The 20121-nt window shown below is 42.2% G+C and overlaps 1 protein-coding gene across 1 annotated transcript in view; it reads left to right on the forward strand.

Moving 5' to 3' along the window:
• Positions 1-12952: 12952 nt before the first annotated feature.
• Grin3a (glutamate ionotropic receptor NMDA type subunit 3A) overlaps positions 12953-20121 on the forward strand; it is a 162262-nt gene continuing 155093 nt past the window's right edge. Inside the window, exon 1 of the mRNA XM_005004116.4 lies at positions 12953-13668. Within this exon, the coding sequence (XP_005004173.1) occupies positions 12970-13668 (699 nt within the window). The 5' untranslated portion in view covers positions 12953-12969. The remainder of the gene's footprint in view (positions 13669-20121) is intronic.

The following is a 20121-nucleotide window of genomic DNA, read 5'->3' on the forward strand; positions in this document are numbered from 1 at the left end:
TAGTCTGCATCTCTCAATAAACCCGCTGAAATATGAACTAATCAACAGGCTTGTCCACTGATGATATCAGTGTCTTCATAGTCCAATATCTCCCTACACCCTATGTCTGAACATTGTCAGATTATCAAACAAAATCCCTGCCTGGGTCTTTGAAGTACACTTTATATTTAAACTGTAACAACTGTCAACTGGCTTGGACCCTTTCTCTTGGAGTCTATTATGTAGAATTCAGAAGAAAGGTACTCATACATATGAAAGTCGAGGAGGCCACAGGCTATGGTTATGGAACTCTTCAAATAGGCAAAGGTTTGAAGATTTTAGAAACAGTTTAGAATGAAAGAAATGTGGCCATAGTTGCATTGTGAATGGGAGAAATTAGGAAATGTTTAAATGTTACTGTGGTATACCTTTCTTCATGCTCTTTGAAAAATACAAGCAAAATATGTGCTATTTTAAGATTATTTTGTTTTTGATATGAACCTGCTAATCTTAAGACTTATTCTTGGAACTACAGGAGTGCATAAAATTATTTTAACAAAAAAAATATGTCAAGTATGTTCACTTCATTGTGATCTGAAAGCTCCATTATGGAAGATCACACAAAATGTATGAATCTTCTTTGTGTGAGGTTTTAGTTGTAAAGAACTCGCACTGAATGTGGACTATCAAGGATCTATTAACAGAAGCTTGAGTGTTTTTTCTTCTTATATATATTTCAAGTACTTTAATTATTTTGTTGGATAATAGATAACCACAAATATTTGAGGCATAGAATATAGAATTTATCTTCACTCACCATACCACTGTTCACTGAGATTTATGGAAACTGTATTCAAGTTATAGCTGTATCCAGCATGCTTTTACATGCCTCTTAGGAACCTGAATCATCAGATGTCCAAAGGTTTTTCACTGAGTGTAATATAAGACCTCAAAAGATCAAGTTCAGTTATGCATATACATTGCAAGGCTCTGTTTACATCAAGTCCTTTAAAGCTCTCTGGTCAGAGCAATGAGTTGCCCAAGTCCTATATCCTCTCTAGCATAAGGTCATATTGCTGCAAGAGTGGGAAAATGATTGAGACTAATAATTCAATATATACATATTGATAAATTACATTTTCATTGTATTAAACATGAATAAGACTCTGTTCATAAACTGCAATTTCTTATAACCTGATTATCATCGTGATTCTTGATCTTGTGAAAAATATCACCAAAGGTGATATTACCTTTATTTCTTTAAAAAAAATCCCTTGACTATGTAGAAATGTCAGGCATGCTAACATTAACATAAAATTTATAATAAGTCTATAAGCATCTTTGTAATTAGAAACATATTCACAAAACAAAGACGACAGCTCTAGGCAGCACCCTGTACAGTCCCACATCCCTGTTGGTGCCCACACTATGAACTGCAGGTGGTACATTATACCTATTTCTTATCACTTCTTTCCGGAGTGAAGGCAATGTATTTTGGCATTGGAAAAGATACCAGGAAAAAAATCTGTAATAGCAAATTTGAAGCCCATGATGGAGAGTCTGATAAACTAGTACAATCACAGCTTGATTTAGAAAGCAGCAGGGAGCTAGTAGAGAGACTTTAAGAGGAAGATTGAATAGCTGGCACAATAGAAAAGGAAGATTGCTTTTGCTAAAGACCATTTGGAAACTCCACAGACACATGATAGTGCCTCCAACCAGATGAAAGACTTCAGAAAGAAATCATACAAAGGCAGAGAATGTTGCAAATCTCCCAGTGAGAAAAAAAAATGAATGAAGATTAAGATAGATGTGATCATCATAAAGAAATGGGCAGTGGGTGTTTTCATTATCAGAAAAGCTCAGCTCTCACCTTAATGACTTTAAATGTCAGAAAAAATAGGTCTTGCCTTGGAGCAGATCAGAGAAGACACATCAGCCTGCGTAGCACCCACTCTTCCATCATGGTAATTGTAGTTAATGTTGTTTCTGTTTTAAATGCTTCAAAAGGTCTGGGGCATCTGTTCTGCACTGCTTTCAGCTATAGAATTTTCGGCTATCCATATGTTGATTTTGTCTCAGGCACCAGCAAGTCATAATCAATTAAAAATTGTATGAATATATTAATATATCTATTTTTCCTACCTTAGAGATGAAGAGGAAAATCTATAAAATTTCATTAAGCTCTTCAAAAGAAAGGTGTCATCCCATTTCAAAATACAATCCTAATTACTATGTACATTTTAATTCATCCAAGTGAGTTTCATATTATTATATTTCATATTTGCTCATATTATTAGTGGATAAAAATGTTTTTCCGTTAACTTTTTGGTAGAGTTCCATGTGGTCACAACTGTTGCTACTGACTCAGTCTCCTGTCCAGTTTGTATACTGCACTGATGGTACTGTTATGTTTACAGGAAGAGAATAAGTTTTTCTGGTTTCTATTTTTTATTAATATATGTTTGCATTGCATAATAACTTCTTTCCTTGTGAGGAGCTGGCACAGGTAAATAACACATGTTCATTCTTTTTCTTATTCCTTCTTACTCCCCTCTCTCAAGAAGGGGATAAATTGTGGTGAGTTTTAACCTAGTGATGGAGCCACAAAAGAAAAGAGTACAATTTTCAAATTCATAAGTATGTCATTCTCTTCCAATAGTAATATCCAGATGACTACCCTTCAAGGACTAACTCAGAACTTTAATGATACTTTCTTCTCAGACCTGGAAAAGCTGTGAAGGACATCTCTGCTTAGAAAAACTTCATACCTCATGACATGAAGTATATTTAGACTAATTTTTCACTGAACTGGATCATACTATGTGGACTCCTCAATACTTTGATAAAGATAAAAGTCTTGTCAGTTAAGTAAGTAAAGAAGGGCTCAAGTCTGACTTCCAGGCAGTAAAACCTTTCCTGAAATTGAACTTTTTCCAAGTAGAGCATTCCAAACGTACCATCTGAAGTCCTTCAGATGCAAATTTTCATCTATTAAAATATTATTTGGTATCTAGAGTATGTATTTGCTGCACAAAGACAGTAAGCAGGGTGATTGTGTGTTACAAATTATTTGCAATGACATTTAAAATTGCAGCCAAAGACAGAATCATTTCATATGTGAAATAGACAAAAGACAAATGGTTGGGTGTTTTATACTTCAATAAAAGAAAATGATTTATGTCTATGTGTAGAACTGAACAGAAAGGGAACCATTTTCTGTGATCTCCTCAAGTCTTCATTTATATACTGTGAGAATTAATAACCAAATAACCTTGTAAATATGTTTATCCCTGTGCTCTATGTAGATAATGACCTCTATTCAGTTAGGCTTACCCATAATGCCTCCATTCATTCCAGAAGCACAGATGAAAAAAACAAGGCCTCTTTTAGAAAAAGAAGAGCAAATGTGTGTTTGCCTCCCAGTTCTTAGCAAATGATTCAGTCCCACAAACTCAGTTTTCATCCACAAAACAAGGGTAACAGTCTATTCATAAAATTCAGAGATCAAATATGCAAATTGCCTGGCAAGATAAAAGCTCTAAAATAATGAAGATTTCATAGTTGGTGAGCATCTGAACACCTTTCCCAAAATCTCTTTCTAAAGAAATAGAAACTATTTTTTAAAAAATAAAATGCTTTTATATCATGCAAAACATGAGATTGATAAGGCGAAGAGCTTTGAGAAAATTTCCAAATTCCTTTGGCTGCAGTTGTAAACCTAGTGTTACAAACGGAACGTGAGGAGAAGTTATTTAAAAACGTCACAGTCCATGATGGGCCAAGTTTTATTCCACAAGTCATTTGGATAAAGGCTAAATTGGAATTATTATTGAAAAAAAAGACAAAGTGAGAGACTTTGAGAGAGACTGGCATATTACCCTCTCCAAACCCCATCTCAGCTCCATGTGGTGGGGTTTAGGGAAGGAATCAGGAAATCCAAACACTCAGCTAATAACCTTGGTGGATGCTGAAAAGGCCAAGCACTTGTCACAACTGATAACTCACTCCCCTGATGACAACTCAAACGAGGACACCACAAGATTCTTTTTCATAGAAGAAAGGAAAACAAATATTGGCACTTTCTAATTCATAGGAAGGTAATACCCCTCACCTAAATTTGGTTTCCTGGATGTAGGCAATCATGAAGTACAAAACAAAAGATACTTTTCTTTGTGTCTTTCAGCTCAAAGTCAAAAGCCTAGGAAAGATTTTGAATTGATCAAATGTTGCTTTCCTTTCTTCACCCCATTTTCTTAGTTTATAGTGTTCCTTTTCTCCTGTTTTCAGTTCTTTTGACTAAACATATATATATATATATATATATATATATATATATATATGGCATTCCAGATCAATAGATGTCACTCAAGATAAAAGTTCTAGAATGATGAAAATTTCATAACTTTTGCACATCTTTTTAGGCTTATCTTAAAGTCTCTCATACTCCTAAATTCTTTTATAATGCAGAATTAACTTCTTTTTCTCTCTCTTCATTCCCAATAAAATATTAATTGTTCAATAATGGTAAAATACTAATAAGGAATGGCCTTATATTTTTATAACCATGAAAATTACTTGTATTTTTAAATAGAATGATTGTTGCCCAAGAAGTGTTACATAGTATCAAGCAAATATATGCTTTGTTTTTAATTAGCAAAATGAGAAGTGCATTAGTAGGTTTTTGATATATGAATGTTCAGGGTCTCTTTTTCCAAACTAAAATGGTTTATTTATTCCTTTCTAAAATACTATAATCCTGGATTCTTTGAAAGTTCCTCTTTCTTCTTGTTTATATCTATTTTCTTCTAGAAAAATTGCCATAAAAACAAGGGCCTAGCAATAGAGACCAAGAAGTTGATATGGGAGAGGGGGAAATAGGAGTCATGCATTAGTTTATGGGTGCTGATTAAAACCTGGATACTAAAATCAACATGGTTATCACTGTGTAAAAAGTTAACTCATAAATGTGGACATGCCATGAAATATAATTTGTCATTTACAAAACAGAAAGCTGTTTATGGATATAATTTGAAATTTGTCACAGTATTATAAGAGGAAAAAGGATAATTTTCCAAATCTTTATAAATATACAGCAAGAAGTTCCCCCATTGCCTTGAAACTTTACACATTTGTAGGAATCTACATACTGCCATGGCCATGTAGACAACTATCGGGAGCTGTCAGCACAGCACCACACAAAACTTGGGAGGTGAAATGTCACCCACGCAGAATCCAAGGTCCCTGTCCCCACAGCATCTCTCACTGGAGCTTTGCCTGGGCAAACCTCCACAGTGTCACAGCTTTAGTGTTATTTTGCCGGTACCAGAAAGCACAGATGTGTACAAAAGCATATTTTAAATTATGAGCATTTGTGTTTGCTTTCATTTATTTCTCTCTCCAGCATGTGTTCTTAGATCAGTAGTTTTCATTTATAACCATAAAATAAACAGAGCTGCAATTTTGAAAGGCAAGTGATACTTGTTACCAACCATGCAGTTGAGATGAATTCAGAATTTTGAAGTCACACTACTAACCACTGAGAGACGGTGTTTTACAAAAGAAAAAGACAAAAAAATAAAAAAAAAAAAAAAAAAAAAAAATAACTGCACTTTCCCCAGGTTCCATTTTCCATTCATGAGAAGGGGGAATAATCACATTTCCCTATTAAAGTTGTTATGATTTGACAGTAGTGTTACATCTCACAGTATTATAGTAAAAGTCTCCCATTCGACCTCCAGGCTTCCACGTTTTCCCATCTCTCGTCTACTATCCACACTTCAGGTACAGGGTTCTCCTAGAACGTCACCTCTGTCACTCTTCTGCTCAGTTTCCTGGCCTCACCTTGTGCCCCCTCATGCCATTCAGAACAGAAGCCAAAGTTTGTCCTTCATCCTGTCTGCCACCTCCTCGTCGCCTCTCTCATCTGAACAACCAGCACTCCCCGCCCCGCCCCGGTCACATAGCTCTGATCACTCTGGACTGTGCCTCAGATATTGTAGAAATACTACCGCTTTAGGGCCCTTGTATTTTCCCTTTTCTCTACCTAAAAATTCTTGAAATATATATGTTCAAGAACCACTCTCTCGCTTCCCCTTTAGGTTTTAATTCAGAAGTTATTTTCTCAGATAGCTTTTCCATTAAATTACAACTCACCTTCCTCCCAATAGCTCTTTAATGTTACTTTTCTCTGTAGTACCAACTAGTACCCACAAGGATTTAATTTTGTGTTTTATTGTCTGCTCTCCCACTAGAATATAAGCTTAATGTTAACACTTTGTTCAGCCATGAACTAGGTGACTTACAGTGAACTAAAGTAAGAACTTAAAGATTGATAGTTCAATTGATGAGTGAATCTAATATAGCTTTGAATACTACTCGCTTTGGAACATGAACAAAAAAGAAAGAGACAGGCAGAGGAGGAGAAAGAGAGACAGAGAGAGGCCAAGAGGAAGGGAGGGAGAAAAGAAAGAGGAAAAAGTGAAGGAAGGAGAGAGAATGTCAGAGATGCTTGGCCACAGTTGTCGATGTCCGCTCCCGGCCGGCAGGAAGGACACACGACAAAGTCTGGCAGTGGACAACCTTTTCTTTTATTTTCCTTCTCCGTACAGCCTGCCCTGGGATCGCTCCCAGCTGAAGCCTCCTTTGGTCCGCTCCCCGCGGCTCCTTCTGGGCTTCTACTTCCGGGCTTCTTCTTCCCCCCCAGGGGTGGCACCAGTATATATACGGATACAGTGTCCAATCATGTTAAAGTAAGCAAGGCAAGCTGATTGGCTAACATCATCAGTTGCCAGGCAGACTATATTGTTGAGCGGGTTGCTTACGAGGTAAGCAGGAAACTAACGTGCTCGATGGGAGGGGTAATCTACCTCAGGCTTTACTCTTTACTACAGGCCTCACGTCCGCCAAGTGAGGCGACCGGGCTCGGGGCTGCGGCTCCCAACATCTCCCCCTTTTTTATTTTTTTTATAAATGTGCGCATCGTAGCCCTTCCTGGACTGGGTGCAGAGGCTTATGCCCTATGCGTAGGCCCACCGTAGGTCCTTGGCTTAGACCCTGGTCGGCCGTCCCATGGTCTGCCAAGGCCCTGAGGCCCTCGTCCTTTTTCTAGGGCCAGGCACAAACTGGACGGAACCTGGATGCACACAAGCTTGCACTCATTTCCTCTCCGTAAAGAAATCCCCTCGGAGAGAAATTTAGACCTGGGCAGCATCTAACAGTCCAGCGGCTTACGTGCAGGATGGGGTAGGGCCTGGCTTAGGTTGAGTCGCACCGGGGGAGTACGCTCTTACCCGTCATTGACTCTCCTACCCAGCTATGTCATAATTTTTTAGAGGAGGAGTGTGGGAAGCTCACCGCCCCTAGACTCGGTCGTAGGCTAGGCGAGCGAGCCATGCATATGCCTGAGGATCTTCTTGTCCATTTCGGGCTACCGCTATTTCTATTCATCTTGTTGGTTGGTCTGTGATGGATCTCCGGTAGGGCAGGTCTGATCTTCAGTCGAGGGCTTTGTCGCCCGTGTCAGTCTCTCCGGTACCCACAGTGGTTCTCGTCCCGATTCCTGTGGGAAAACACAAACCGCGCCTCGGTTCCAGCTGACCACTGGATCCGGGCCCATCCATTGTCCTGTCAGGACATCTTTCCACTTCACCCACCCTTTATGGTTGGGGGAAGGGTTGCAGTGCTCCACGGCTGGGGAGCAATTATCATTATTTAAATTTAAAAAATTGTGTGTGAATAGTGCCATGGATAATCGTGCCTTTGGGGCCAGGCCTTGGCCTACTCCCCCTTTTTGTTTTTGTAAAATTTCTTTGAGGCTTCTATGAGCCCTCTCAATGATTCCTTGACCTTGGGGATTGTATGGGATACCATGTTTTAATTGAACCTCTATCATTTTGTAGAACTCATTGAAGGCTTTGCCTATATAGGCTGGTCCATTATCAGTTTTTAATATTTTTGGTTTGCCCCATGCGGCCCAATCCGCCAGGCAATGATTGATCACATTAGACACTTTTTCACCTGTTTCTGCTGTTGCAAATATGACGTGAGAACAGGTGTCTGTGGAAACATGAACATATTTAAGAGTCCCAAACTCCTGTATATGTGTGATGTCCATCTGCCAAACATCACCAGGGATCAAACCTCGAGGGTTTACTCCCATCGGTAGGGCAGGTTTGTATGTGGCACAGGAGTCACATAGTCGCACGATATCTCGTGCATCTGCTCTGGAAACATGGAAATGGTTTGCTAGTGTCCTGGCATTGACATGAAACTTATCATGGAAGGCACGGGCTCGCTCGATTGGTGTTAGTAAGGTAAAAATCCATAACGGGCGAGTGGCAGTATCAGCAGCCACATTCCCCTGTGCCATGGGCCCCGGCAGGGATGTATGTGCTCTTATGTGGGTGGTGAAGACCTTATGGTGTCTGTTTTGAAGCAATGTCTGGACAGACAGGAACAGCCCAGCCACTGTGGAAGTGGATCTAATTAAACCGGCAGTCTCAAGCACTTGCATAGCATTGACCACATACCTAGAATCGGAGACAATATTAATGGCTTCTGAGAACCGTTCAAGAATCATTTTAATGATCTGCAGTTCTACCACCTGAGGCTGATCAGGTTCAAATTGTATGGTAACCGGGGGCTTGCCTAGGATCACATAGGCGCCTATCCCCGTCTTGGAGCCATCTGTGTATATTGTAGTTGCTGGGACTAATGGCTCAGAGGCAGTAACCTTTGGAAAAATTATAGGGTGCTGAGTGACAAATGACAAGATAGGGTCTTTAGGGTATTGATTGTTTATATCCCCATGGAAAACACATCTCAGAATGGCCCATGTATCTATGCAGGCAGCCAGGGTCTTGATCTGGCTGGCGGTATAGGGTACTCGGATGGCTTGTGGTCCTGAGCCAAAATGTTGGACAGCTCTATCATGCGCTTCAAGGGCCAATGAAGCGACTGCCTCCGGGTAATGCTCTATGACTTTTGCAGGTGAGACCTTAGGGTGTATCCACAGTAATGGTCCTTTCTGCCAAATCACCACTGTGGGCTGTAGACTAGTCTGTAGCACTCGAACACCCATATCAGGCACTAATATAAGTCTGGAGGCGACACTGAGGTCCACACCTGCTGACCCAGGGGTGGCCCTTGTTGAAGGCTGCCATCCTGAGCTGTCCTGTCTCTGGGGCGGGGGCCCGCCTGTGAAGGGGGCCCCCTCTGGCCGTTTTTTGGCCCTCTAACATCTCGTCCACAAATACGGTTGCCCTGAGCATCAAAGACCGACCTACACTCCTCAGCTTTGTGTGATCCCCTCTTGCATCGCCCACAAACAGATGGTTCTTCATTCCTAGGGCGAGGCCTAGCATCTGCATTGTTTGGGCAATGACGTTTAATGTGTCCTGGCTCCCCGCAGGCAAAACACCCTTTAGCCTTACATTCCCCTTCTAACCCGCGAGGTCCCCTCTGCTGTACAGCCGCGGCCAGGAGAGCAGCCACTCCCGAGTTGGAGAGCGGCCCCCCTATCTCTCTGCATATCCTAATCCAGGCGTTGAGGTCCTTGTTCTTATGAGGAGCTATCGCTGCCTTGCACTCCTTTGTACATTGCTCAAAAATCAGCTGCCTTACCAGCGGTCGAGCCACTCCCGGATCAGAAAATATCTTATCGGCAGCATCTTGCATTCGGGCCACAAAGTCAACAAATGGCTCTGTGGTACCCTGAATTACTGGGAAAGAACCCTGCGACTCCTTATCGAGCGACTTAGGCTCCTGACAGCTGGTCTCTTTGGCCTCCTTGCCATTCAACTTTCCCTCGTCCTCGGAGTCAGACGACTCCGAGGCTAGAGCCCCGTCCTTCTCCTTAGCATCTTTGTTCCCCTTAACGGGCCCCTCTCGGGAGCTCCCTGACTGGGCCTGCTCAAATACCCTGCGTACTTTTGTAAGCTCTTGAGAGCTTTCTCCACAACCACCCTCGCTCTTAGTGTTGCTACCTAGCATGTTTCCCATCTTTTAATATGTTACTCACCGCGTGAGGCCCAAGGAATCCGCCACTTACGCGTGAGCCTGAGGGGAGTCTAAAAGCCCTGTAGGTGCGCGCCACCCAGAGCCCAGGCTTATCCCCAACTCACCTGTCTCGCAGCTCTGTACTGGAGCGTTGTCCGCTGTCACGTCTCGGGGGTGATCAGTCCCCGTGCGGGCCTCCAAATGTTGATGTCCGCTCCCGGCCGGCAGGAAGGACACACGACAAAGTCTGGCAGTGGACAACCTTTTCTTTTATTTTTCTTCTCCGTACAGCCTGCCCTGGGATCGCTCCCAGCCGAAGCCTCCTTTGGTCCGCTCCCCGCGGCTCCTTCTGGGCTTCTACTTCCGGGCTTCTTCTTCCCCCCCAGGGGTGGCACCAGTATATATACGGATACAGTGTCCAATCATGTTAAAGTAAGCAAGGCAAGCTGATTGGCTAACATCATCAGTTGCCAGGCAGACTATATTGTTGAGCGGGTTGCTTACGAGGTAAGCAGGAAACTAACGTGCTCGATGGGAGGGGTAATCTACCTCAGGCTTTACTCTTTACTACAGGCCTCACGTCCGCCAAGTGAGGCGACCGGGCTCGGGGCTGCGGCTCCCAACACACAGTGACTTGGAAGAAGAGTTAAGCAACAAATTGAAGACAGAAAGAAAATGATGACTTAATTGAAAGTTTCAGAAAAGAATAAGAAGGAAAGGGTAAAAAAAGAAGCATAAAAGAGAGCACTGTTCTTCCTGGATCACTCAGTATTCACAGTACTGTAGCTCTATCATGTGCTAGAGAAGTGCGATATCCAAAACTGTGGGAATCATATCTTTTGTGAATGAATGAACAGTTCAGCCACTCTCAATGCATCTTGAACTTGTAAGAGGGTTAAAACTATACAATGACTCTAAGATTCCATTTATGATCAAATCAACTATTCTCCATCATTATTTTCTTAGGAACCTGATCTAAGCATATGTGTAATGCCAAGTACTACAGTCACTAAGATCGGAGGCATAGCGGTGACCTGGAACGCCATATTCCTGGATGCACACCTACTCCATTACTGATGAATACCCTCCTTACTCACAATGGTCAGATCGCCACTCTTGCAATTTGAGAACAATGGAATTGTGCACTTTCCTAGTCAAGTATCAAAGAGTGGAATCCCCTGAACAAGAGGACATTGCTGGCAGGATGAAGATCCCTCTTCTCCCGTTCCTGTGGACACTCTCTCAGGCCTTGAGGGCTGTTTTTCTTCCTAGTAAGCCCTTACTAAGACTTTCATTTTTGCCTCACTGGAACCTTCTTTTCTGTGGCACCTCAGTCTTGCAAGACCCATTCCTTTGGCAGCCTTCTTGGGATTTTTGTCTTCATCCCTAAGATTTAAAACATGATGAAGGAAAATTTTAGCTCATGAATCAAAACGGCTCCAGAGCTAAAAGCTAATGCTTTGCATAACAATTTTGCAGATCCAAACAGCAGGGCAAGGCCAGATAAAATAAATTGCCAAGGTCATGGTTCTCTTGAAACGGTGTTGGATTTGGAATTGCTGATCCCAAGTATCTCTCCCACTCTCTTAAATGATACTGCTACATCGAATCGTTTCCTGTAGGTGTGGAAACCACGGACCTGCCCTTAACCTTTTCCTTCCCTTCTAATGCCAGATTATTCCGATCATGGAGGAAATGATTAGCTCGTATACCCACTGACCTCACTGTATTGCCATACAAATTAGATCACTTACCAGAAATTGTTGCCTGGGGACTTTCAGTATACTAGAAACTGCTGCTGGCTATTTTAAACTCCAAAAGTATTTTCAATCACTTTAATTTCTTAAATAATCGCTTTGGGTTCACTTTGTCTTCATTCTGAGAACCCAAAAACCACAAGGACCCTTCAAAAATCTGGGGTCTATATGCCAGACAGAAAGAAGCCAAGAGTAAATGTGTAAATAATTCCTGCTTTAATACCTCTAACCAGAAAAACCCTCCCAGCTGCTGTGCGCTCAAGAGAAGCTTCTTAAAGTCACAGCCTCTTTCGCGCTTCTCCAGTAACCACTGGATTCCACATCCCCAAGCGCGATTCGGAATTCTCCGCCTCTGAGAGCCTCTGCCTTCTTAGATCCCCGGAAATTTTGCAAACTACGAACTTCCAAGCTTTGACAGGCGAGGACGTTTGGGGGCGCGGGCTGTGCCGCTCGGGAACCTCACCATCAGCGGGCGTTTAGCGCAGCCAAGCGACAGGCGGGCGCCAGGGCTCAGCAACAGGGAGGAGCCGGCTGAGGCGGGGAGAAGTTTGGCGCTCCGAGCAGAGCCACCCTTTGCTAGCCAGTCGCGTTGCTCCTCGGAGGAAGCAAGTGCTGGTGGCAACTGGGCGGGAAGATACCGAAAGGGAAAAAGAGAGGGAATAACGAGGGCAGAAGAAAAATGAAGCCAACACGGGGGGAGCCCGGGAGACGGCGGCCAGCAGTGGAGAAAGGCGAATTTGGCTCCTTCTTGTCCGAACCCTAGGCGTGATTCCCCTCTCCCACGCACACTCCGGACGGAAAAGGAAAATAACCCATCCCAGTAAGAGCGTCGCTTCTTGTTCGCTGCCGCCCGTTTGGAACTCTGGTTGCTTCTTAGGCCGGCCGCCTGGCGGGCTCGGACACAGCGCCTGACGCGCCCTGCAGATGGGGCAGGCAGGGAACTGGCGCCCAAGCCGCGGGTGACAGGCGCTGGCCGGCTCCTCTGTCCCGCTCCGTGCGGGGACCCGGCGGGCAGAAGATGCAAGGCGGAGGCGCCCAGGAGCTGCTCTGAGACTGCCGAGGGCGCGCTGGGCTCCAAGTTGCATGGCCCGGTGACCGCTCCAGCTCCTGGGACCGCCTTTCCGCGTCTAGTGAAGCGGCGCTCGGGACCTGGAGGCGGAGACCTTAGGCGGCGGCTGCAGAGGGGCGAGCCTGGCGCAGGAGGGGGCGCGCTTTCTCCCTGCGGGTCTCAGTAATGAGGAGACCGAGTTTGTGGTGGCTGCTGAGCAGGGTCTGTCTGCTGCTGCCGCCGCCCTGCGCACTGGTACTGGCCGGGGTGCCCGGCTCCTCCTCGCACCCGCAGCCCTGTCAGATTCTCAAGCGCATCGGCCACGCTGTGAGGGTGGGCGCGGTGCACCTGCAGCCCTGGACCACAGCCCCACGCGCAACCAGCCGCGCTCCGGACAGCAGCCGGGCGGGTGCGCAGAGGGATGAGGCTGAGCCGGGGACTTGGAGACCCCTGGCGCCCTCTCAGGGCGCACGCTGGTTGGGGAGTGCATTGCATGGCCGGGGACCGCCCGGCGCCAGGAAGCCCGGGGAGGGTTCCAGGGCCGAGACTCTGTGGCCACGGGACGCCCTCTTATTCGCAGTGGACAATCTGAACCGAGTGGAAGGGTTGCTGCCCTACAACCTGTCTTTGGAAGTAGTGATGGCCATCGAAGCGGGCCTGGGAGACCTGCCACTTTTGCCCTTCTCCTCTCCTAGCTCACCGTGGAGCAGCGACCCTTTCACCTTTCTGCAGAGTGTGTGCCACACCGTGGTGGTGCAAGGGGTGTCGGCACTGCTGGCCTTTCCCCAGAGCCAGGGCGAGATGATGGAGCTGGACTTGGTGAGCTCAGTCCTGCACATCCCGGTGATCAGCATCGTGCGCCACGAGTTTCCGCGGGAGAGTCAGGTGAGGCGAAGTCCACCGCGCGGGGTGATGTGCGCAGATGGGAGGCAGGACCCCAGCAGGGACAGGAGGAAGAAAAGAACTGGGTGACGTCGGTAGGACTGACTGTGTAACTTTGTTACTGTGTAAAGATTGGACTGTGACCGCAGCTGGTAGATAGGAGGACCTCAGTAGAAGTGGCATGAAACACTTTAAGTGCAGATGGAAATAAAATATGAGGTGGGGGTCGCCGGTGGGAGAAGTAAAGTCGTGGGAGAAAAAGACGTTTTGACCACTGGTGAAAATCCAGGCTCAGAACCATGGAGAGCAACCTAGGCTTGGTAATCCGGAAGCCGTGGAAAGCGGGTGAGGAACCCGAATGTGCTAGTGGTGCACTGTCAAAGGGAACTCTGAGAGCCTGTGTGCCTGCTCCTTGTGACTTCTTCAGAAGATGTTCCTGGGCTTGGGCAATGGCGTTGAGAAAGAAAGCTCATTCCCCAGAATGTCTTTGAGTGAATCAAATCTGGATCTAGTACAAAAGTGATAGGTAAAGAGTGTGTAAGGAAACCCTTTAGAGTGTCGCCTGACACAAAAATGGATAGGGAGACTCCGTGACTGCTTCTTTGTCCCCACCTTTTTTCTTTCAAAGGTAGATAATGCCGTTGCTGGTACTCTGTTTTTGCTTCCATTAGCTAAGAATAAAGCAACAACACTGATTTGGCTTCCTATGAGTTAAAAAACACTCAATAAATTTTAAATAAAAAAGCTATTTGTGAGCTTAACTGTTGACATGTAATTATACAAAAATAAATATTTAAGCAGAGAACAGAGTCTTTTAAGCAATAAAAGTTTTCTGTATTTCATAGGTTTATCATGATAGCAAATTGTAATAAATCTGACAGAAAGTATTTTTGAAACAAAATAGATAATCAGCCCCATTTTAAAGACTGAGAAACTGAGGAAAGTGCTGAAGTTTGATGAAAATCCATCAGTGTGTTAGTAAGAGTCCACACCTTGGAAGATTTCTTATACTACATAATTTACATTTTCTCTTTGTATTTGGAAAAAAATCTTATCTCTTTTCTTCCATTTTTACATGTATCCACAGGTAAAAATCAAAATGAGCAAAGGTAATATGCAAGTGAAAAGTTTGATAGAATCTATGCATAAAATATCGACAGTACTAAAATTTTCTTTTTTCTAAAAAATTGAATCTTTCATTTTTAATCTTAAGAAGGCCAAGTGCAAACTACTCTCAACAGATTCCCAGAAGATTCTTACTTAATGATGAGGTATAGAGATTTGATCTGCAGTGTGCAGGCTAATTAACTTTTATCTGAAATATTTCTGTCAACTGAATCTGAATGACTGTAGGCAGCAGAGGGGAAGGCAAGGAAAATACAGGTACAAAATGCCACCCATGGAAAAGGCATTCCAAACATGAAACTGCATCCATAAGGTGAATCATCATTAATATATATGCAGAGCCAGATTTAATGAAATGCAGGCGTCAGCATCACTGGCTTCTTTATTATCTAATTCTTCAGAAACTGCCAATAGCAACCACAGTCTCCAGACGCCTTTCCATTTGCAGATTGTTTGGCAAGAGTCTTTAATAGGAAGAATTGTCTCCCAAAATGAGTGTTCCTTAGCTGGAAGAGAAGTTGTCTGAGTCCCATGATGGATGTGTGCAGTGACTACACATTAAAACAAGAGAACAAGAAAACCATAAGGCAGCATCTAGAAGCAGCAAACATCATCTTTGAGACCACTGAGGGAATAAGGTCCTCCAGGGAAACCTTTACAAGCTGACTATAAAATAAATACTCTGCGAAGCACATTTACTTCTGTGTTTCAATCCAGAAACATTTTAAATCAATGTTGTCCCTACTACTTTCTTGGTAAACATTTTGAGAGATAGAGGATATTATATCCATTGAGTCCAGTTTGTCCAATTGAGGACATTTTCTTTCAACTCCAATTATATTTTAAATACAAACGTATCTAATTTGTCTTCCCTTCACTTTAGTATAGCATTTAAATGTCATTCTATAATAGTGTGTGTTACAAATGTCCTGCTCAATGTCAGTTCCACTGTAACATGTAAATTGTAAGATCTGACCATAATCTGCTCTCAACAAAATTAATAACTGATCTTTCCTTTACTTCTCCTGGAAAGGGGACCCTGCTCTATTAAACTGATTTTTTAAAAATCTTCTAAATATAAAAGAATGTCAAGGTCATGTTACACACTAAATAAAGTTCTTTTAATTTAGCCACCATAGTTGAAGAGTTCTGTCCAATAATCTAGTCTGTGGATTGTACTAGTATTTGAATAAAGATAGTAGTACAATAAAGTATTCTAGAAGACAATGCAGATACTCACACACACAAATAAAGTTGTGTCTCTTATTCAGATGAATTAAAATTGCCTTTAGATTTGGAGTAATGACAACTGTTTCCTCTTGCTTTCTTTTGAACTGCTAATTTCATTCACACCAAGGTTTTAATGAATAAATAATGGGTTTGGGTAACATCCTGTTACAACTCTTGAATGGAAGGAGACATCACTGTGATGATCAAACCTCTGATTATTACAGTGGTTTATTTCAATATACTATTTATTCAAGACATAAATACATATAGTCATCAGCTTAGACTAGACAAATGCTCCTCAAGCAGGAAAATTGATTTAAAGTTAGTTATCTTTTAGAAAACATATGTATATTATCAGTACTTCATAAAACCTTAGTGCAACAATCAATATAAAGTGAGATCACAGTACATTTCTGCCATTTAAAATACGACTTCACATATACATTCTAACCCCCACTTGATGCTAACTTATTTTATTTAAATTATCACTTCTTAGTTCTACATTCTTATTACCTTCCAATAGTGATACCATGTACATACCCCATTCACTCACATTTGAGTTACCTTAGTTTCTACCATTGTCAGTGCTTTCTCTTCCATTCCCTTGATGCTTGTTCTCTAGGGCCTTTATGTCATTTTTTCAAAGTTTAAAATTTACTTGCTGAGTCAGTGACAGATATACGTTTTACTCTAAAAAAAAGTTTCCTGTTGACTCCATAATAGTTCCATTGGGGAGAGTAATGAAGTAATATAATAGGCTTAGATTCACATCCATGCAACTAAAGAAGAATTGTGCTATCACTTTCAACTCTGACTTAGTATGTCAAATAGGTCTTCCTATCTCATGAAACATGTTCACTAACACATATGTTATACGTGTGTTTTAGATATTGATTTTCTTTGACAGAACAAGGATAATTACTGAAGCCTTTTATCAGCCTTTACTACTTTTGTACAGAGAAATGATATCACTACATAACTGAGGTGGTTCTTGAAGGAACCAGTAAAGGACATGTGTGTTTAAAATACCTGCTCTTAACTATGTTGGTTTTCTTTGATTTGTTCTACCCAGTCCTCTGGGAAGAAAAGTTTTCCTTCAGTTCTTGATGACTGGCTGATAGTGGAACCTAAGTGCTGCTAACTTGAAGATAAATGATCTACAATTAAATATCAAGTGATGCAAAGCTCCTTCTAGTAGTAATTTGTTCTAGGTTCCTTTTTAAAAATAGAGACATAGGCATAATTTGGAACTTTGAATTTTTAAATTTGGTAATTTATTTCCATTATTTTTTTCTAGATAGAACAGAAGACATTAGCAGCCATCATGTATAAGGATAGCTAGCCTGCCCCACCCACTTTTCTTTGGGTTTACTAAGCAGTTAGCATTTAAACCACAGAAAATGTGCTCCATTTTATCTCCCTTTACCGTTACATCTTCAAGTCAACTTGTGACTGAAAAACCTGAGCTATCTGATAGCCAATTTCATTGCCAAATCCCTAGTGTTTTATTACTTAATATTGAAGCAAACATCATGAATTTTGTGCCATTAGATTTTATTTCCTGACATTCCCAGTCAGTGTAGTGAAACACTGGCCGCAAGAGTCCCAATCTACCTCTTTTTTATTGGCCATGGGACCTCGCACAAGTGACTGTCTCTGAATATCTACCATCAAACAAAAGAAGATTTTCACCCCCACGTGACAGGATCATTTTGTGCATGTAATGAGAAAGTGAAATCACTTGAAGTAAATTTATAGTGTTATCCAAATAACTGGTGGCAAAGAATACCATGAACTGACAAGAAACAAAAAGCCCTAATTTTACTAATTCTTCATTAGGAATCAAAATGAAATGCAATTCATGGTATAAAATGCCTCCATTCTCTACCTTCCTCCTCTCATCTTTTCTCTTGCAAAAGAACAATCTAAGTGGACTTAAAAAAACAGAAAAAAACAAAACTGGATTCTTTAGTATGTTGCCTATTTTCCTAGAAAAAGACAGGTCACAGTACTGTTCCTGTGTCAATGCCAATTTTTACTTATGTCCCATCTCACACAACTTCGAGAACCTTAGTTGCTGTCATACAAAAACTGTAAGATGTCCAAGGTTGCTAAGGAATCTTAGTCCTTCACGGTGGTCACCCATTTCTCTTTAGGAAAAGTTATCATCATGATGCTATGATGCTAAAGTCCACAAACGGTCACGCCCACTTCCATTCTGTTAGCTCCACCACTTCACACATTGTCTTCTTCATCTGTTTTGTCCACAAAGTCTTTCTTGGTAAAGAAATCAGTGTGTTAGCTCATGCTTACATAAGCTTCTTCTCTTTATGTGGACAGAAGATAGTTTTCTAACAAGCAACTTTGAATACCCCTGCCTTAGGTGCTGTGTCACTATGTGAAAGTCATAGCAAACCATTGTTCATTTTAATGATGTCACTCAATGGAAGCATGAGAAGTTCCATGGCTTTTTCTCCTGGCTACTCTAGCTACTACCAAGTACAGAGAATTCAGCACTAGAATGCATCAAACTAGGCAAGAAAAGGCATATCTCTTAGCATCTCCACATTGCTCTTTGAATGAGTGCATGAATAACAAATTAATGGAAATCTCAGTGCTACCTAGTTGTTTTTCTTTGATCTTTCCTTAATGGGAGGCTGGGGGGGGAAAAGAACAATAGGGAAACAGAAAACTAAGAATAAGAAAACTTTCTCTCCTTCCTTTTTCCTCAATCTAACACCTCAGCCAGATTCTTTTTTTTTTTTTTTTTTTTTTTTTTTTTTTTTTTTTTTTTGTCTTTTTCGTTTTTATCGATACCAGGGATCAAACTCATGACTGCCTGCTTGCAAGGCAGGCGCTTATGCCGCTGAGCTAAATCCCCAGCCTCAGCCAGATTCTTAGATGTTTGCTTAATTGTATAAGATTCATGCACTTTCAGAGGAGACTGTTAACTGCATACACAACCTGCACTGAGAGAGAGAATTAATCTCTCCCTGCACTGGTATTGTAGCAGCAGGAGTAACTCCAGAAGCCGAAAGTCTGGTATATGCGTGGCCAGGGCCTGCCTGGGAATGTAGATGTGCTCCCAAGGGTTCAAGGCATAGAATATTAAGCAGAACAATTCTTTTTTGGTCTGACTGAATCATGACTCATCATTATTCAATTGAAAAATATTTGGGAAATTTTTTGGAAAATGTTTAATCATATGGCATTTGGCCGCTTCACAAATATGCTTATATTGTCCACCTATCATCCATTTGCAATAGATGACAATGTACAGAAAACACGCAAAAAGGGGAAAGAGCTGTACATTGTAGGAAGTGAGGAACCATCAGGAAGCAGGAAGATTAATTGCTGTTCTGGAATTAGCATATTTGTCAGTTTATAATCAAATAGTGGACTGGATCCATCACTGCTTTTGTGATGCCCTAGTAAAAAGTATCAAAGGGAGAGACGTTTACATCCAAGTTTAGCTGTTAAAGAATATTGCACATTAAATGTTCAACAATGGGAATTTAAATAGCTGAATCATTACATAAAATACTATACTCATTCAAAATGAGAATATATTATTGATCCGGCCCGCGGATCGGTCAGTAGGCCTCGCCTGGAGAGGGGACGGAGATAGGGGCTGGGCAAGAGAAAAGAGAGACGGAGACAGGATGAGATTCCATTTCGAGTCTCGTTTATTCAGGAAGTGTACATGGCTTATATAGAGTCAAAGGGGACATGGCCTTACAGGATGGGCCAGCTTGGATCTTCTCATATGCTGTGGGCCTATCAGACTAACAGGAAGTCATATGTAAGCACATAGGTAAGCAGACGTGATATCAACAAGAGGGGATTATGGGAGATGTAGGCTGAAGCGGGTAGGTGCTTAAGTCATGCGCATTGTAGGCAAGGGGAGGATCATGGGAAATGTAGGCTGACACACAAAATGCCCTCAGGTGGGAGAGGCAGGACAGCGGCACCCATTCTGAGCCGCTCCCTACATATTATGTAATTGAAAATAGTAGATTTAAATTTCAGTATTTTATCATTGTAAAAAACATATTGCCATAATGTCCTTTAGTGTATTCCCCTCACTTAAACCATATTTCC

Source organism: Cavia porcellus, unplaced genomic scaffold, assembly GCF_034190915.1.
Source record: "Cavia porcellus strain 051 isolate PalLab524CR breed Dunkin Hartley unplaced genomic scaffold, mCavPor4.1 scaffold_1, whole genome shotgun sequence".
In the NCBI taxonomy this organism is placed as follows: Eukaryota; Metazoa; Chordata; class Mammalia; order Rodentia; family Caviidae; genus Cavia; species Cavia porcellus.